The sequence below is a fragment of the Salvelinus namaycush genome, chromosome 27, assembly GCF_016432855.1.
Source record: "Salvelinus namaycush isolate Seneca chromosome 27, SaNama_1.0, whole genome shotgun sequence".
Classification (NCBI taxonomy): Eukaryota; Metazoa; Chordata; class Actinopteri; order Salmoniformes; family Salmonidae; genus Salvelinus; species Salvelinus namaycush.
In genome coordinates, this window is record NC_052333.1 from 13,687,094 (window position 1) to 13,700,235 (window position 13,142).

A 13,142-nucleotide genomic window follows, 5' to 3' on the forward strand; every position below is an offset into this window, starting at 1 on the left:
TCCCCCTGCTCAAGCCAGCGCATGTCCAGGCCCGTCTGAAGTTTGCCAATGACCATCTGGATGATCCAGAGGAGGAATGGGAGAAGGTCATGTGGTCTGATGAGACAAAAATAGAGATTTTTGGTCTAAACTCCACTTGCCGTGTTTGGAGGAAGAAGAAGGATGAGTACAACCCCAAGGACACCATCCCAACCGTGAAGCATGGAGGTGGAAACATCATTCTTTGGGGATGCTTTTCTGCAAAGGGGACAGGACGACTGCACCGTATTGAGGGGAGGATGGATGGGGCCATGTATCGCGAGATCTTGGCCAACAACCTCCTTCCCTCAGTAAGAGCATTGAAGATGGGTCGTGGCTGGGTCTTCCAGCATGACAACGACCCGAAACACACAGCCAGGGCAACTAAGGAGTGGCTCCGTAAGAAGCATCTCAAGGTCCTGGAGTGGCCTAGCCAGTCTCCAGACCTGAACCCAATAGAAAATCTTTGGAGGGAGCTGAAAGTCTGTATTGCCCAACGACAGCCCCGAAACCTGAAGGATCTGGAGAAGGTCTGTATGGAGGAGTGGGCCAAAATCCCTGCTGCAGTGTGTGCAAACCTGGTCAAGAACTACAGGAAACGTATGATCTCTGTAATTGCAAACAAAGGTTTCTGTACCAAATATTAAGTTCTGCTTTTCTGATGTATCAAATACTTATGTCATGTAATAAAATGCAAATTAATTACTTAAAAATCATACAATGTGATTTTCTGGATTTTTGTTTTAGATTCCGTCTCTCACAGTTGAAGTGTACCTATGATAAAAAATTACAGACCTCTACATGCTTTGTAAGTAGGAAAACCTGCAAAATCGGCAGTGTATCAAATACTTGTTCTCCCCACTGTATGCACGCACCACTTTTCCGCTTAAAACATTTCTAAAAAAAAAAACTTTTCCACTTAAAAAAATAATAACTTTGTAACAAGTTATTTTTTTCACTTCACCAATTTGGACTATTTTGTGTATGTCCATTACATGAAATCCAAATAAAAATCTATTTAAATTACAGGTTGTAATGCAACGAAATAGGAAAAATGCCAAGGGGGTGAATACTTTTGCAAGGCACGATAAGTATTCAGACCCTTTGCTATGAGACTCAAAATTGAGCTCCGGTGCATCCTGTGTCCATTGACCATCCTTGAGATGTTTCTACAACTTGATTGGAGTTCACCTGTGGTAAATTCAATTGATTGCACATGATTTGGAAAGGCACAAACCTGTCTATATAAAGGTACCACAGTTGACCGTGCATGAGAGAGCAAAAAAACAGGTCATGAGGTCGAAGGAATTGTCGTTAGAGCTCTGAGACAGGATTGTGTCGAGGCACAGATCTGGGGAAGGGTACACAAACATTTCTGCAACATTGAACGTCCCCAATAACACAGTGGCCTCCATCTTTCTTAAATGGAAGAAATTTGGAACCACCAAGACTCAAACTGAGCAATTGGGGGAGAAGGGTCTTGGTCAGGGAGGTGACCAAGAACCTGATGGTCACTCTGACAGAGCACTAGAGCTCCTCTGTGGAGATAGGGGAACCTTCCAGAAGGACACCCATCTCTGCAGCACTTCAAACTCACAGCCCGCTTGCAGTTTGCCCGAAAGGCACCTAAAGAAACAAGATTCTCTGGTCGGATGAAACCAAGATTGAACTCTTTGGCCTGAATGCCAAGCATCATGTCTGGAGGAAACCTGGCACCATCCCTATGGTGAAGCATGGTGGTGGCAGCATCATGCTGTGGGGATGTTTTTCAGTGGCAGGGACTGGGAGACTAGTTAGGATCGAGGCAAAGATGAACGGAGCAAAGTACAGCGGGATCCTTGATGAAAATCTGCTCCAGAGCGCTCAGGACCTCAGACTGGGGCGGCGGTTCACCTTCCAACAGGACAGTGACCCTAAGCACACAGCCAAGACAACGCAGGTGTGGCTTTGGGACAAGTCTCTGAATGTCTTTGAGTGGCTCAGTCAGAGCCCATACTTGAACCCGATCGAACATCTCTGGAAAGACCTGAAAATAGCTGTGCAGCAACGTTCCCCATCCAACCTGGCAGAGCTTGAGAGGATCTGCAGAGAAACTCCCCAAATAGTTGTGCCAAGCTTGTAGCGTCATACCCAAGAAGACTTGAGGCTGTAATCACTGCCAAACGTGCTTCAACAAAGTACGGAGTAAAAGGTCTGAATACTTATGTAAATGTGATATTTCAAAAAATAAATTCATAAATTAGCAAAAATTTGTAAAAAACTCTTTTTGCTTTGTCGTTGTGGATTATTGTGTGTAGATTGATTAAATCATTTTTTCCCCCTCGTCAATTTTAGAATAAGACTGTAACCTAACAAAATGTGGAAAAGGGGTCTGAATACTTTCCAAAGGCACTGTATATCCCGCTTATATTTCCCTAGTAAACCATAACATTATCCTGCAACCTTTCCCCATGTGCAGCTGCGTTCGCAATAAAACCCCACTATTTGGATTTCCGCGTCATCTAATTTCATCTGCTTTCTTATCGATGTGCCATGGTGGCACTTTGAACACTGAACCAGTCAAACCCTCCTTATACAGTCCAACATTGCTATAGTAGGTGTGCAAGGGCACACTTTTGGGAGAAGGGTGGAGAATTAGGATGAAGCACATGCTGTTAGATCTGTGCTAGAGAATCAATAAGTTTGATTGAAGGGTTTAAGGATTGGTTTGGAAATGCAAAACTGACCCAAGATCAGCGTTCAGCAGCAACTTCACCCAAGACAATGGCAAGTTGACTGGAACCCAAATTATATATTTTTTTTTATTTAACCAGGTAGGCCAGATGATAACAAGTTCTCATTTACAACTGCGACCTGGCTAAGATAAAGCAAAGAAGTGCGACAAAAACAACAGAGTTACACAAACAAACATACAGTCAATAACACAATAGAACAATCTATGTACAGTGTGTGCAAATGTAGAAAATTAGGGAGGTCAAGCAATAAATAGGCCATTGAGGCGAAATAATTACAATTTAGCATTAACACTGGAGTGATAGATGTGCAGATGATGATGTGCAAGTAGAGATACTGGGGTGCAAGAGGGTAAATAATAATATGGGGATGAGGTAGTTGGATGTGCTATTTACAGATTGGCTGTGTACAGGTACAGTATTCGGTAAGCTGCTCTGACAGCTGATGCTTAAAGTTAGAGAGGGAGATATAAGACTCCAACTTCAGAGATTTTTGCAATTCGTTCCAGTCATTGGCAGCAAAGAACTGGACGGAAAGGCGGCCAAAGGAAGTGTTGGCTTTGGGGGTGACCAGTGCAATATACAGTTGAAGTCGGAAGTTTACATACACTTAGGTTGGAGTCATTAAAACTTGTTTTTCAACCACTCCACACATTTCTTGTTAACAAACTACAGTTTTGGCAAGTCGGTTAGGACATCTACTTTGTGCATGACACAAGTAATTTTTTAACAATTGTTTACAGACAGATTATTTCACTTATCATTCACTGTATCACAATTCCAGTGGGTCAGAAGTTTACATACACTAAGTTGACTGTGCCTTTAAACAGCTTGGAAAATTCCAGAAAATTATGTCATGGCTTTAGAAGCTTCTGATAAGATAATTGACATCATTTGAGTCATTGACATCATTGGAGGTTTACCTGTGGATGTATTTCAAGGCCTACCTTCAAACTCAGTGCCTCTTTGCTTGACATCATGGGAAAATTAAAAGAAATCAGCCAAGACCTCCCCAAAAAATGTGTAGACCTCCACAAGTCTGGTTCATCCTTGGGAGCAATTTCCAAATGCCTGAAGGTACCACATTCATCTGTACAAACAATAGTACGCAAGTATAAACACCATGGGACCACGCAGCCGTCATACCGCTCAGGAAGGAGACGTGTTCTGTCACCTAGAGATGAATGTACTTTGGTGCGAAAAGTGCAAATCAATCCCAGAACAACAGCAAAAGACCTTGTGAAGATGCTGGAGGAAACCGGTACAAAAGTATCTATATCCACAGTAAAACGAGTCCTATATCGACATAACCTGAAAGGCCACTCAGCAAGGAGGAAGCCACTGCTCCAAAACCGCCATAAAAAAGTCAGACTACGGTTTGCAACTGCACATGGGGACAAAGATCGTACTTTTTGGAGAAATGTCCTCTAGTCTGATGAAACAAATAGAACTGTTTGGCCATAATGACCATTGTTATGTCTGGAGGAAAAGGGTGAGGCTTGCAAGCCAAAGAACACCATCTCAACCGTGAAGCACGAGGGTGGCAGCATCATGTTGTGGGGGTGCTTTGCTGCAGGAGGGACTGGACAATTTCGGCATAATATGAGTCTGAAAGGAGAGTTTACAGTCTAACCAGACTCCTACAGTTGAAGTCAGAAGTTTACATACACCTTAGCCAAATACATTTAAACTCAGTTTTTCACAATTCCTGACATTTAATCCTAGTAAAATTCCCTGTCTTAGGTCAGTTAGGATTACCACTTTATTTTAAGAATGTGAAATGTCAGAATAATAGAAGAGAGAATGATTTATTTCAGATTTTATTTATTTAATCACATTTCCAGTGGGTCAGAAGTTTACATAGCGACATTGATATATACAGAGAAAAGAGTAGGCCCGAGAATTGAACCCTGTGGCAACCCCATAGAGACTGCCAGAGGTCCGAACAACAGGCCCTCCGATTTGACACACTGAACTCTATCTGAGAAGTAGTTGGTGAACCAGGTGAGGCAGTCATTTGAGAAGCCAAAGCTATTGAGTCTGCTGATAAGAATGCGGTGATTGACAGAGTCGAAAGCCTTGGCCAGGTCGATGAAGACGGCTGCAGAGTACTGTCTTTTATCGATAGCGGTTATGATATCGTTAAGGACCTTGAGCGTGGCAGAGGTGCACCCGTGACTAGCTCGGAAACCAGATGGCATAGTGGAGAAGGTACAGTGGGATTCGAAATGGTCGGTGATCTGTTTATTAACTTGGCTTTCGAATATTTTAGAAAGGCAGGGCAGAATGGATATAGGTCTATAACAGTTTGTGGATCTCAGACGATATGAAAGAGAGGTTGAATAGGCTAGTAATAGGGGTTGCAACAATTTCGGCGGATAATTTTAGAAAGAGAGGGTCCTGATTGTCTAGCCCAGCTGATTTGTAAGGAACCAGATTTTGCCGCTCTTTCAGAACATCAGCTGTCTGGATTTGGGTGAAGGATAATCGATCATTGTTATCAATTATCGTAGATCATATTTTCCTATTTCATGGGTTTTGTATTCACAAAGCAGTTGATCAACTGAGAGACAAATAGCCATGGCTGGGTATGGGTGGTCAGTATCCAACAATGTTCATATGGCAAATGGGTGGAGTTACAATGGCTTATTGGGGTACACATGTTTGGGGACCCTCTGGGTCATACAGAAATGGCCAGGAACACTATTGTAATACCTTAGCTACATCTGGTCAAGAATCTTAGTTTGTTATTCAGACATAGGCCTACAAGATCTGCATTTGAATTGAATCAATAAATGGATGGACTATGGAACCGTAGTATAAAGCAGGCGTGGCAGGAATCAAGATGACGTCGGCACAAAATCTGCAGTTGATAAACAAACTAAAAACTGCCGTCCTCCTCCGCCATCTTCCACCACGAGAAAGAGCAGAGAAGCGCAAAGGAGGACGCTGTATTTTGTCTGAAAACGTTAGCTAGCTCACTAGCTATATCGTTAATCTCTTTGCAAAATGAGTGACATTGAGGATGGAAACTTCGATGGACGAGTAAGTATTAGCGTTGCAACGGAAACCAAAACAATGTTCTATCTTTCCTCCCTTGCTGACATACAGTACTCTAGCTAGCTAACTAACAGGGTAAGTTAATAACTAGCTACCTTTGTTAGCAACGTTGTTGCAAGCTAGCTTAGCATGCTAATTAGCGGTTTGAGCAGCTAACGTTAATTAACGCAACCAAATTCGTAATTTTAAAAAGGTAGCAAGATAGAAACACAATGTTGTAAGCTTACTAGGATACACTGGTTAGTTACTGTTAGCTAGTATAGTAGTAGCTACGCAACGGTACCTTTCGCTAGTTGCCAGCCGAACAATACAATAACAGCTACGTCGCAAGCTAGTTAAGTGACGTTCACTTTTCTAGCTAGCTAACTGCCTAATGTTATCGCTATCTTTGGTTATCGTACATGACGCTACCCGTAGCATAAACATAACGTTATGCACATGACACGGAAACGAGCGAGTTCGCTATTCGATAGCTCTCAGGTAAGGTTGGTGCCTTTGTCGTACCAGTTGCAGTCAGGCAATCTGAGTTTCAAGCCACTCTTCCTTTCCTGTTTACAACAATCTTTCATTATAATCCTGTAGCTAAATAAATTAGCGGTCAAAGTAACGTAACATCTCACATCGTAGCTAATGATGAGAGTGAAACCGTTTTCTAAAGTCCTCTCACAATGTTCACTTACTCAGTGTTATGCTGCAACAGTGTATTACAATGTTGCTCTATTGAAAAGTTGTACTCATCACTAAACCCTTCTGAGATGAAGGGTAATAACTAAACAACTTTTGCAAGTATAGTTTGTCCTGCTATACTAGAGATACTGTAGACATTCATTATTTCACGAAATATTTTAAATTTTTCTATAAATTCATGATCTTTAATTCTATTGAATGTTCTTTTTTCATTAAGGTTATTGATCGTGAAGGATTTGAAGAGTTTTATCCAAGAATGTGGAAGAAAATATCCAAGAATAAACGAAGGCTTTTTTGAAAAACAGTTACAGAGCAGAACATAGAAGTGGGAAGGGGAAAATGAATGAAACTGGAAGATTGGTGGTCAGATATAGAAGCGCTTGCAGTGTGTATGGCTAAAGGTGAAAATGGTTTCTATTTGGGGAAGAGAGAACCCGGAATCAGAAAATGAAAATGGAAAAAAGAAGAACGGCGAAGAACAGTAGAATTCCTGAGAGAAGGAAGTAGAGTATATAAAGAATCTGGAAGAAAGAATGAATGTATCCCTAGGTTAAGTAAATGTACAGTATATGTTCCAAGTGTCTTTACACTACTATGCTCCATTTCTATAGTTTAAAAATGCATGATGACTTTAGTTTGACCCAGGTAGAAGAAATGAGACATGGGATATGTTAACATTATGACAGGGTTCTAGCATATTATTAATCCAAGTGAAGGAGTTTTTTTTTTTTACCGTTTAAAAAAAAATCTTCACTATCATATGTAATAGACGTGGTGGAGCGCTAACACTTTCCTCCACGGTGTATGAGGTCTAGTGGTTTATGTCTGGCTTTGAAAAGTTGCTTGTGTGTGTTCCTTCTGAGTAATGTGTGTTTTAAGTATAAGAGGGGGCCTCTTTAACACATGGGTACTGTAACATTAGGGCTCTCGCTCCCCATCCAAATCGGACCGTGGCAGTCCTGTCCGGGTCAAGTCAGAGAGCAGATCCGGCTCCGCAAGCCCATCCAGGGCCGCCAAACACTCAGAGTCTCGGTCCCGCTCTAAGTCCAGGTGAGTCTGTCCTCCTGTTATTTCTCTTAGCAGAAATAACTAATTGATTTCCATTCTATTTGTGAAGAGTGATGTGGGTTAAGTTGACAATTCTCTTGCTCTCCTCATTCCCTCATTCCTTCCTATGGCCCTCTCTCTCCTCCAACCTCTCTCCAGGTCTCACTCTCGGAGGCACTCCAACCGCAGGTACAGCCGCTCTCGCTCCCCCTCCAACCGGAAGAAGTCCCGTTCCTACAGCCCGGAATACCGGAAGAAGAAGAGCCAGAGCGAGTCACCTAACCGCCGCCATACCAGCAGCAGAGTGAGTGTCACATTGCTGACAGGTCAAAGGTCAGGGTCTGACTGCTGATGGAGTAGAGCAGTACTTCCCAACCCTCTCCTTGGTAACCACCAGATGTTTCACATATTTATTGTAATCCTAAATTGTCACATCTGGTTCAACTAGTCATGGGCTTGATTATTAGTTAACTAGTTAAAGCAAGTGTTCCAGTTTTTACTATGTGAAACATGATGGTTACCAAGAAGAGGGTTGGGAAACCCTGTGGTGGAGGAACAGCTCACTATGGTATAGAAAATACCAAATTGTCACATTTGTTAAGGGCTTACAGCTGCTGTATGTAATTGTGGAACTTTATTAGATGTGTGTACATAGTGATTTGTAGGTAGTGTTAATTTACAGCTCAGTGTGGTATAGAAAATACCAAAGCTGTATTGTCTGTTACAGGAAACAGAATGCTGTGACTTATTTAATAACCCTTTTATTAACCCTCCCTCTCTTTATGTCAATAGAGCCATGACTTCAGAAAAGAGACATTCGGTCAGGGAGCAGGAGGTGATGAGGATGCCAGGGTATGTAGACATTCTTACCTTCTATCTTCTACATTAGAAGAGCACTGGAGTATTTTAATGTGAAGGGGGGCCTCCACATGCAAATCCTGGGGTCTAGCAGTAACGCTCCTGAATACCGTCACATGTATGACTCTCAGATCGGGGGTTGTGTGTAAGTGAGCGAGCGGGACTGAGGCGCTGAGTGATTTACAGGTAACTCACATGCTACTCCCAGTGGCTGGTAATCTACTTGTTCCTATCAGCTACTGTGAAATCTGACCCCTTTGACCTCCAGGCGAACCCTGACCCCAACCAGTGCCTGGGGGTGTTTGGGCTGAGCCTGTACACCACGGAGAAGGACCTGAGGGAAGTGTTTGGCCGGTATGGCCCGCTGGCCGGGGTTAACGTGGTGTATGACCAGCGCACCGGGCGCTCCCGCGGCTTTGCATTTGTCTACTTCAAGAGGATTGACGACTCCAAGGAGGTATGGAACAAACGTAGCAGTCTGGGCCTCTTTCGCAATTTGTCTTTCCTCGATTATTGCATCCTCTCCTTGCTCCTCAACCTATTTTAAAAATGTTTTTAATTAACCTTTATTTAACTAGGCAAGTCAGTTAAGAACAAGTTATTATTCACAATGATGGCCTAGGAACAGTGGGTTAACTGCTTTGTTCACGGGCAGTATGACAGATTTTTACCATGTCAGCTCGGGGATTCGATCTAGCAACCTTTCGGTTACTGGCCCAACACTCTAACCACTAGGCTACCTGCCTTCCCTATTGGAGTAAAAGTTCTAAATCCCTGCCCTCAAACCTTCTTGTCCAATGGGTTTTAATAATGATGAGAGGAAAGGGGAATCTAGGAAAGATTCATTGAGAGAGTGTTTGGGGAAAAAGTTGATGTATTATTCAGAACCAATTTTATCGTCATAAGAAGTGCTGTTGATCATTGGGTAATACCTAAGAATCGATGGTAACTTGTGGTGTCAAACGCCCTATTCCTCAACCTTGAATATCTAAAAGGTTCAAGATCCTGTTCATTTGCTAATTCATCTTGAACAATTGATATTGTCCACTGCCTAGTCTATGCTTTAGCTTTCATATTGTATCTGTTGTGTTAGGTGTGACTACTCATAAGCACCACCAGGTGTCAGGCTTGCCACTCAAAGTTCGCTGTGGTACCAGTCACACAGAACTCTTCACTGTAATGAAGGTTCTAAACCCAGAAGCCCAACATCGCAAGACTTTGAGGATTGCTTGCGAAGCAGACTCGGCAGACAGGGTTTGAGAAGTCATTCTTCCTTAATTTTCTTGAAATCTAAAGGCACAGCTTGGATATGCGCCAATGTCTTAAGTAACTGAACATGTTACTCCAACCTTGTGACAGTGACAACTTTATATCGAAGGAATGCCTTTGATTTGAAGGCCTGCACATGTGCAGTTCGGTGTGATACATTAGACCCGATGATGTGTTTCTGCATATGAGCTTAGCTAGCCAACGTCACCATGACATCGTCTGCAAGCGTGATCTGGGATTTCTATCGGAGAAGCAGTTTCAACGGCTGTGTTGGGACAGTGCAAGTCGTGCTCAGTATGCGCACGCATTAAACCGTGTCTTTACCCTTCACCCCAAAACTATCCCTGGGCAAGTAGAACCCAGAGTTGAGATGGCGAGAAGCTCATTTTCAGAGTAACTGATTTTAAACTCCTATCATTTGGTTACTCGTCTCTTTTTTTCCCCTAGGCGATGGAGCGTGCCAACGGTATGGAGCTGGACGGGAGACGTATCAGAGTGGACTTTTCCATTACCAAGAGGGCCCACACCCCTACGCCTGGCATCTACATGGGCCGACCCACACAGTAAGTATAGGATGGTTAATCTCTGCTCATTGTGTGATTTTACAGATGTCTTGCTGCCAGTCTCCTGTGGGTATTGTCTGTTTTTTCTTACTTGGATGTCGTTGAGTGAAGTAATGATACTGGGAGATAGTATTACTTAGCTTATTGGTAGTTATGGGCTGTCTGAAATGGCACCCTGTCCCCTATATAGGGAACCTGGTGCCATATCGGATACAGCCAGGGATTGTTTTAGGGAATCTTGTAACTCTCAGTAAACATGAACTTGTCCCTTTCCTCAGAAATGATGGTGGAGGTGGAGGAGAGCGAAACAGTGGCAGCAGTGGTGGAGGGAGGAGGGGTCGGGACTCGTACGACCGATACGACGATCGACGGGGCGGCGGCTACGACCGTGGATATGACCGTGGATACGATCGGGGAGACCGAGGTGGAGACCGGGGATATGACAGATATGACGAGTACGACAAGTACAGGTGAGTTATACTCAGGATGTTGACTTTATTCAATAGATTCACATTGGAGATAACCTCAAGTAGCTACGAATATATTTGAAATAAATAAAAATCTAGGGCTAACTCAACATTGCTGGTGTTCATGTTAAATTTGAGGGGATGAATGGGGTTACTTGTCCAATGCTGGCTGATATTGTGAGTTATTCCTTCTTACGCTAGTGTACATCTTTGTTCTCTCTCTCTCTCTTACAGTCGCAGGCGCTCTCCCTCTCCCTACTACAGTCGATACAGGTCACGTTCCAGGTCTCGCTCATACAGCCCACGTAAGTACACACGTGCGCTGTTCACACACAAACACCTCAACAGCTTTTGTAAAAAAATTAAACCATTCTCTGGTGTTTGATGTCTGAGAGAGCCTTAGACACTAACATGCATAATTGTCTCTTTGCAGGACGATACTAACAAACTTCCATCAAAATTAAGTTTTCCTTTTCTTCGTGACCCACATTGGAACGGAGCCGTTTGGGAGCGTTGTCAAGCTAACTAAAGTGTTTATCAACAGACAAAATCTCCTCTGACTTCGCACGAAAGTCAGAGTTCGGACGGAGAGTCAGTCGTTTGTTTACGTGCTGTAGATGTCTTAATTTTTTTGACTCTTCGATGCATCCATGTAGTGTTTGCTAAAGACCTAGGGGGTGGTAATAACTCATTGAGCCTGTTTTGAGTATCTTTAAAACGTACCCTTCTCCATCACTGATCTGTAAGTGACTGTATAAGTGGAAGCATGGTATACATTTTATTGCTTTCACCAATCCAGCCTTGACAGATCAGTGATTACCTCAACGGAAGAAAGGATGTATTTAATATTCAAAGTATTCAAACAGGCTCTTTGGTTTTAGTAGGAGGAAATGTATCAGTGGATTGAGAAGGGTCTTTGAGTTGGGTGTTTGTCGGGATACCTCCGGAGATTTTTCTTTTGATGTATGATTTTTAATTTTTATGGAAATAAAAACCCAAATCTTGATGTGTGATGGTGATTGAGCTTGATTCTGATATGTAAGTGAAGCCGTAGGGGAACCACTAAAAAATGTCTCATAGATATGCATTAGTCACTACAGATGTTTATATTGATATTAAGAACATCTAGACCACAGTCCACATCCCAATCAACATGCATACAAATTCAAATATCTTCTGTGGAGAAATACCAAAACCCACACAAGATTTATGTTTTCCTGTTGGAGCAACAGAAATGTGATAACATGCGAAAGAAATGCTCATAAGAATGGTACACACATTTGTGCTGCTCGTGATTGATAAATGTGGCCATTGCTTTACAGACATCTATCCTTTTACTGAAATATACCTACTTCTCAAGCTTATATCCTCTTTCTTGTTTTTCATTGTATTCATCTCTGATCAAACAAGTGAATAATCACGCTTCCTATTTGCCCCTCTGTTTTACTATGTAATGATACACTCGTCCAACTCCTTTTTATAGGGTGTGTTCAACACTGTGAAGCATTCACAACACTGCAGATAGCAATACACTATCTCTATAGAGGACACAGCATTGTTTGTGCCCCATTATGGTGCCATTGAGGCCATCTCCATTTTGAAGTAGTCAAGTTTCTTCTATTCTGAGCTGGTAAACAAAGGGAGCATACTGCCACCTGGAGTGTTTGAATAGGTAAAGGTTGGCAATTTACTGCTACCTGCAGTTATGGAATGTTGCCTCATGAGTATAATTCATTGGCTGATACCTACTGATGACCTGGATGGAATTATGTGATCCTTCCTTAACCCATAGCAAGACTCCCCAGTTGATTACTTCAAATTTGTGAAAGTTCTCAATGGTGCTGCCCATTTTAAAACTGTTTTTTGGGCACTAGTCTGCTCTATCTCTATGCAATACACTTCACAGAAATAACCTGTTGTCCACATAAAATGGAAATTACTGCTCTATTTTCAGTTTTCTGTCTTCAATCCTCAAGAGGGCACAACTACAGGAAGTTAAAATTGAAATGTGTGGTGTGAAACAGATCATTTCTCTGTCATGTAGAATAGACCACAGGGATTGTGTTTCAGCTCAGCTCTATGAATTGCATTTCTATCTGCCATGCTGAATAATCCAATCAGACAGAGTGACACACCTTGTCTGAGAAAATGCTCAACAGAATGGGTGTGATCCACAATGTAAATTGTGTGATCAGTTGGGGGGACCATCAATCTAATTAACACACATATTGGTATGGAGAGGAGGAAGGGTAAAGAAGAAGTGCAAATGAAGAGCATTGTGATTCAGGCAGGTTAGTTGACTGATCAGAAGCAGTGATAGAGGGGTGGGGTGGAAACCACGTTTATCTGGAGTATCGGGAGACCTTGAAACAAATGATACCGGAGCCCACTGAAGTGGGTAATGGCTACCATCACACCACTGACGACACTGTGGTTACTAT

The 13,142-nt window shown here is 42.5% G+C and overlaps 1 protein-coding gene across 1 annotated transcript; it reads left to right on the forward strand.

Moving 5' to 3' along the window:
• The first annotated feature begins 5,630 nt into the window (after window positions 1-5,630).
• On the forward strand, window positions 5,631-11,707 carry LOC120022232 (transformer-2 protein homolog alpha-like). Its single transcript, XM_038966115.1, has 9 exons — window positions 5,631-5,795; window positions 7,420-7,547; window positions 7,704-7,848; window positions 8,337-8,396; window positions 8,671-8,859; window positions 10,119-10,234; window positions 10,513-10,704; window positions 10,936-11,006; window positions 11,135-11,707. The coding sequence occupies exons 1-9, from the start codon at window positions 5,760-5,762 to the stop codon at window positions 11,143-11,145; spliced, it is 948 nt and encodes a 315-aa protein (XP_038822043.1). The 5' UTR covers window positions 5,631-5,759; the 3' UTR covers window positions 11,146-11,707.
• Window positions 11,708-13,142: the final 1,435 nt, after the last annotated feature.

Excerpts from the sequence above, each read along its gene's own strand:
- LOC120022232 (XM_038966115.1), top strand. The coding sequence starts at position 5,760 with ATGAGTGACATTGAGGATGGAAACTTCGATGGACGA. Across the intron at positions 5,796-7,419 it reads ATGGAAACTTCGATGGACGA|GGCTCTCGCTCCCCATCCAA; the intron begins GTAAGTATTAGC and ends CTGTAACATTAG. Across the intron at positions 10,235-10,512 it reads TACATGGGCCGACCCACACA|AAATGATGGTGGAGGTGGAG; the intron begins GTAAGTATAGGA and ends CCCTTTCCTCAG.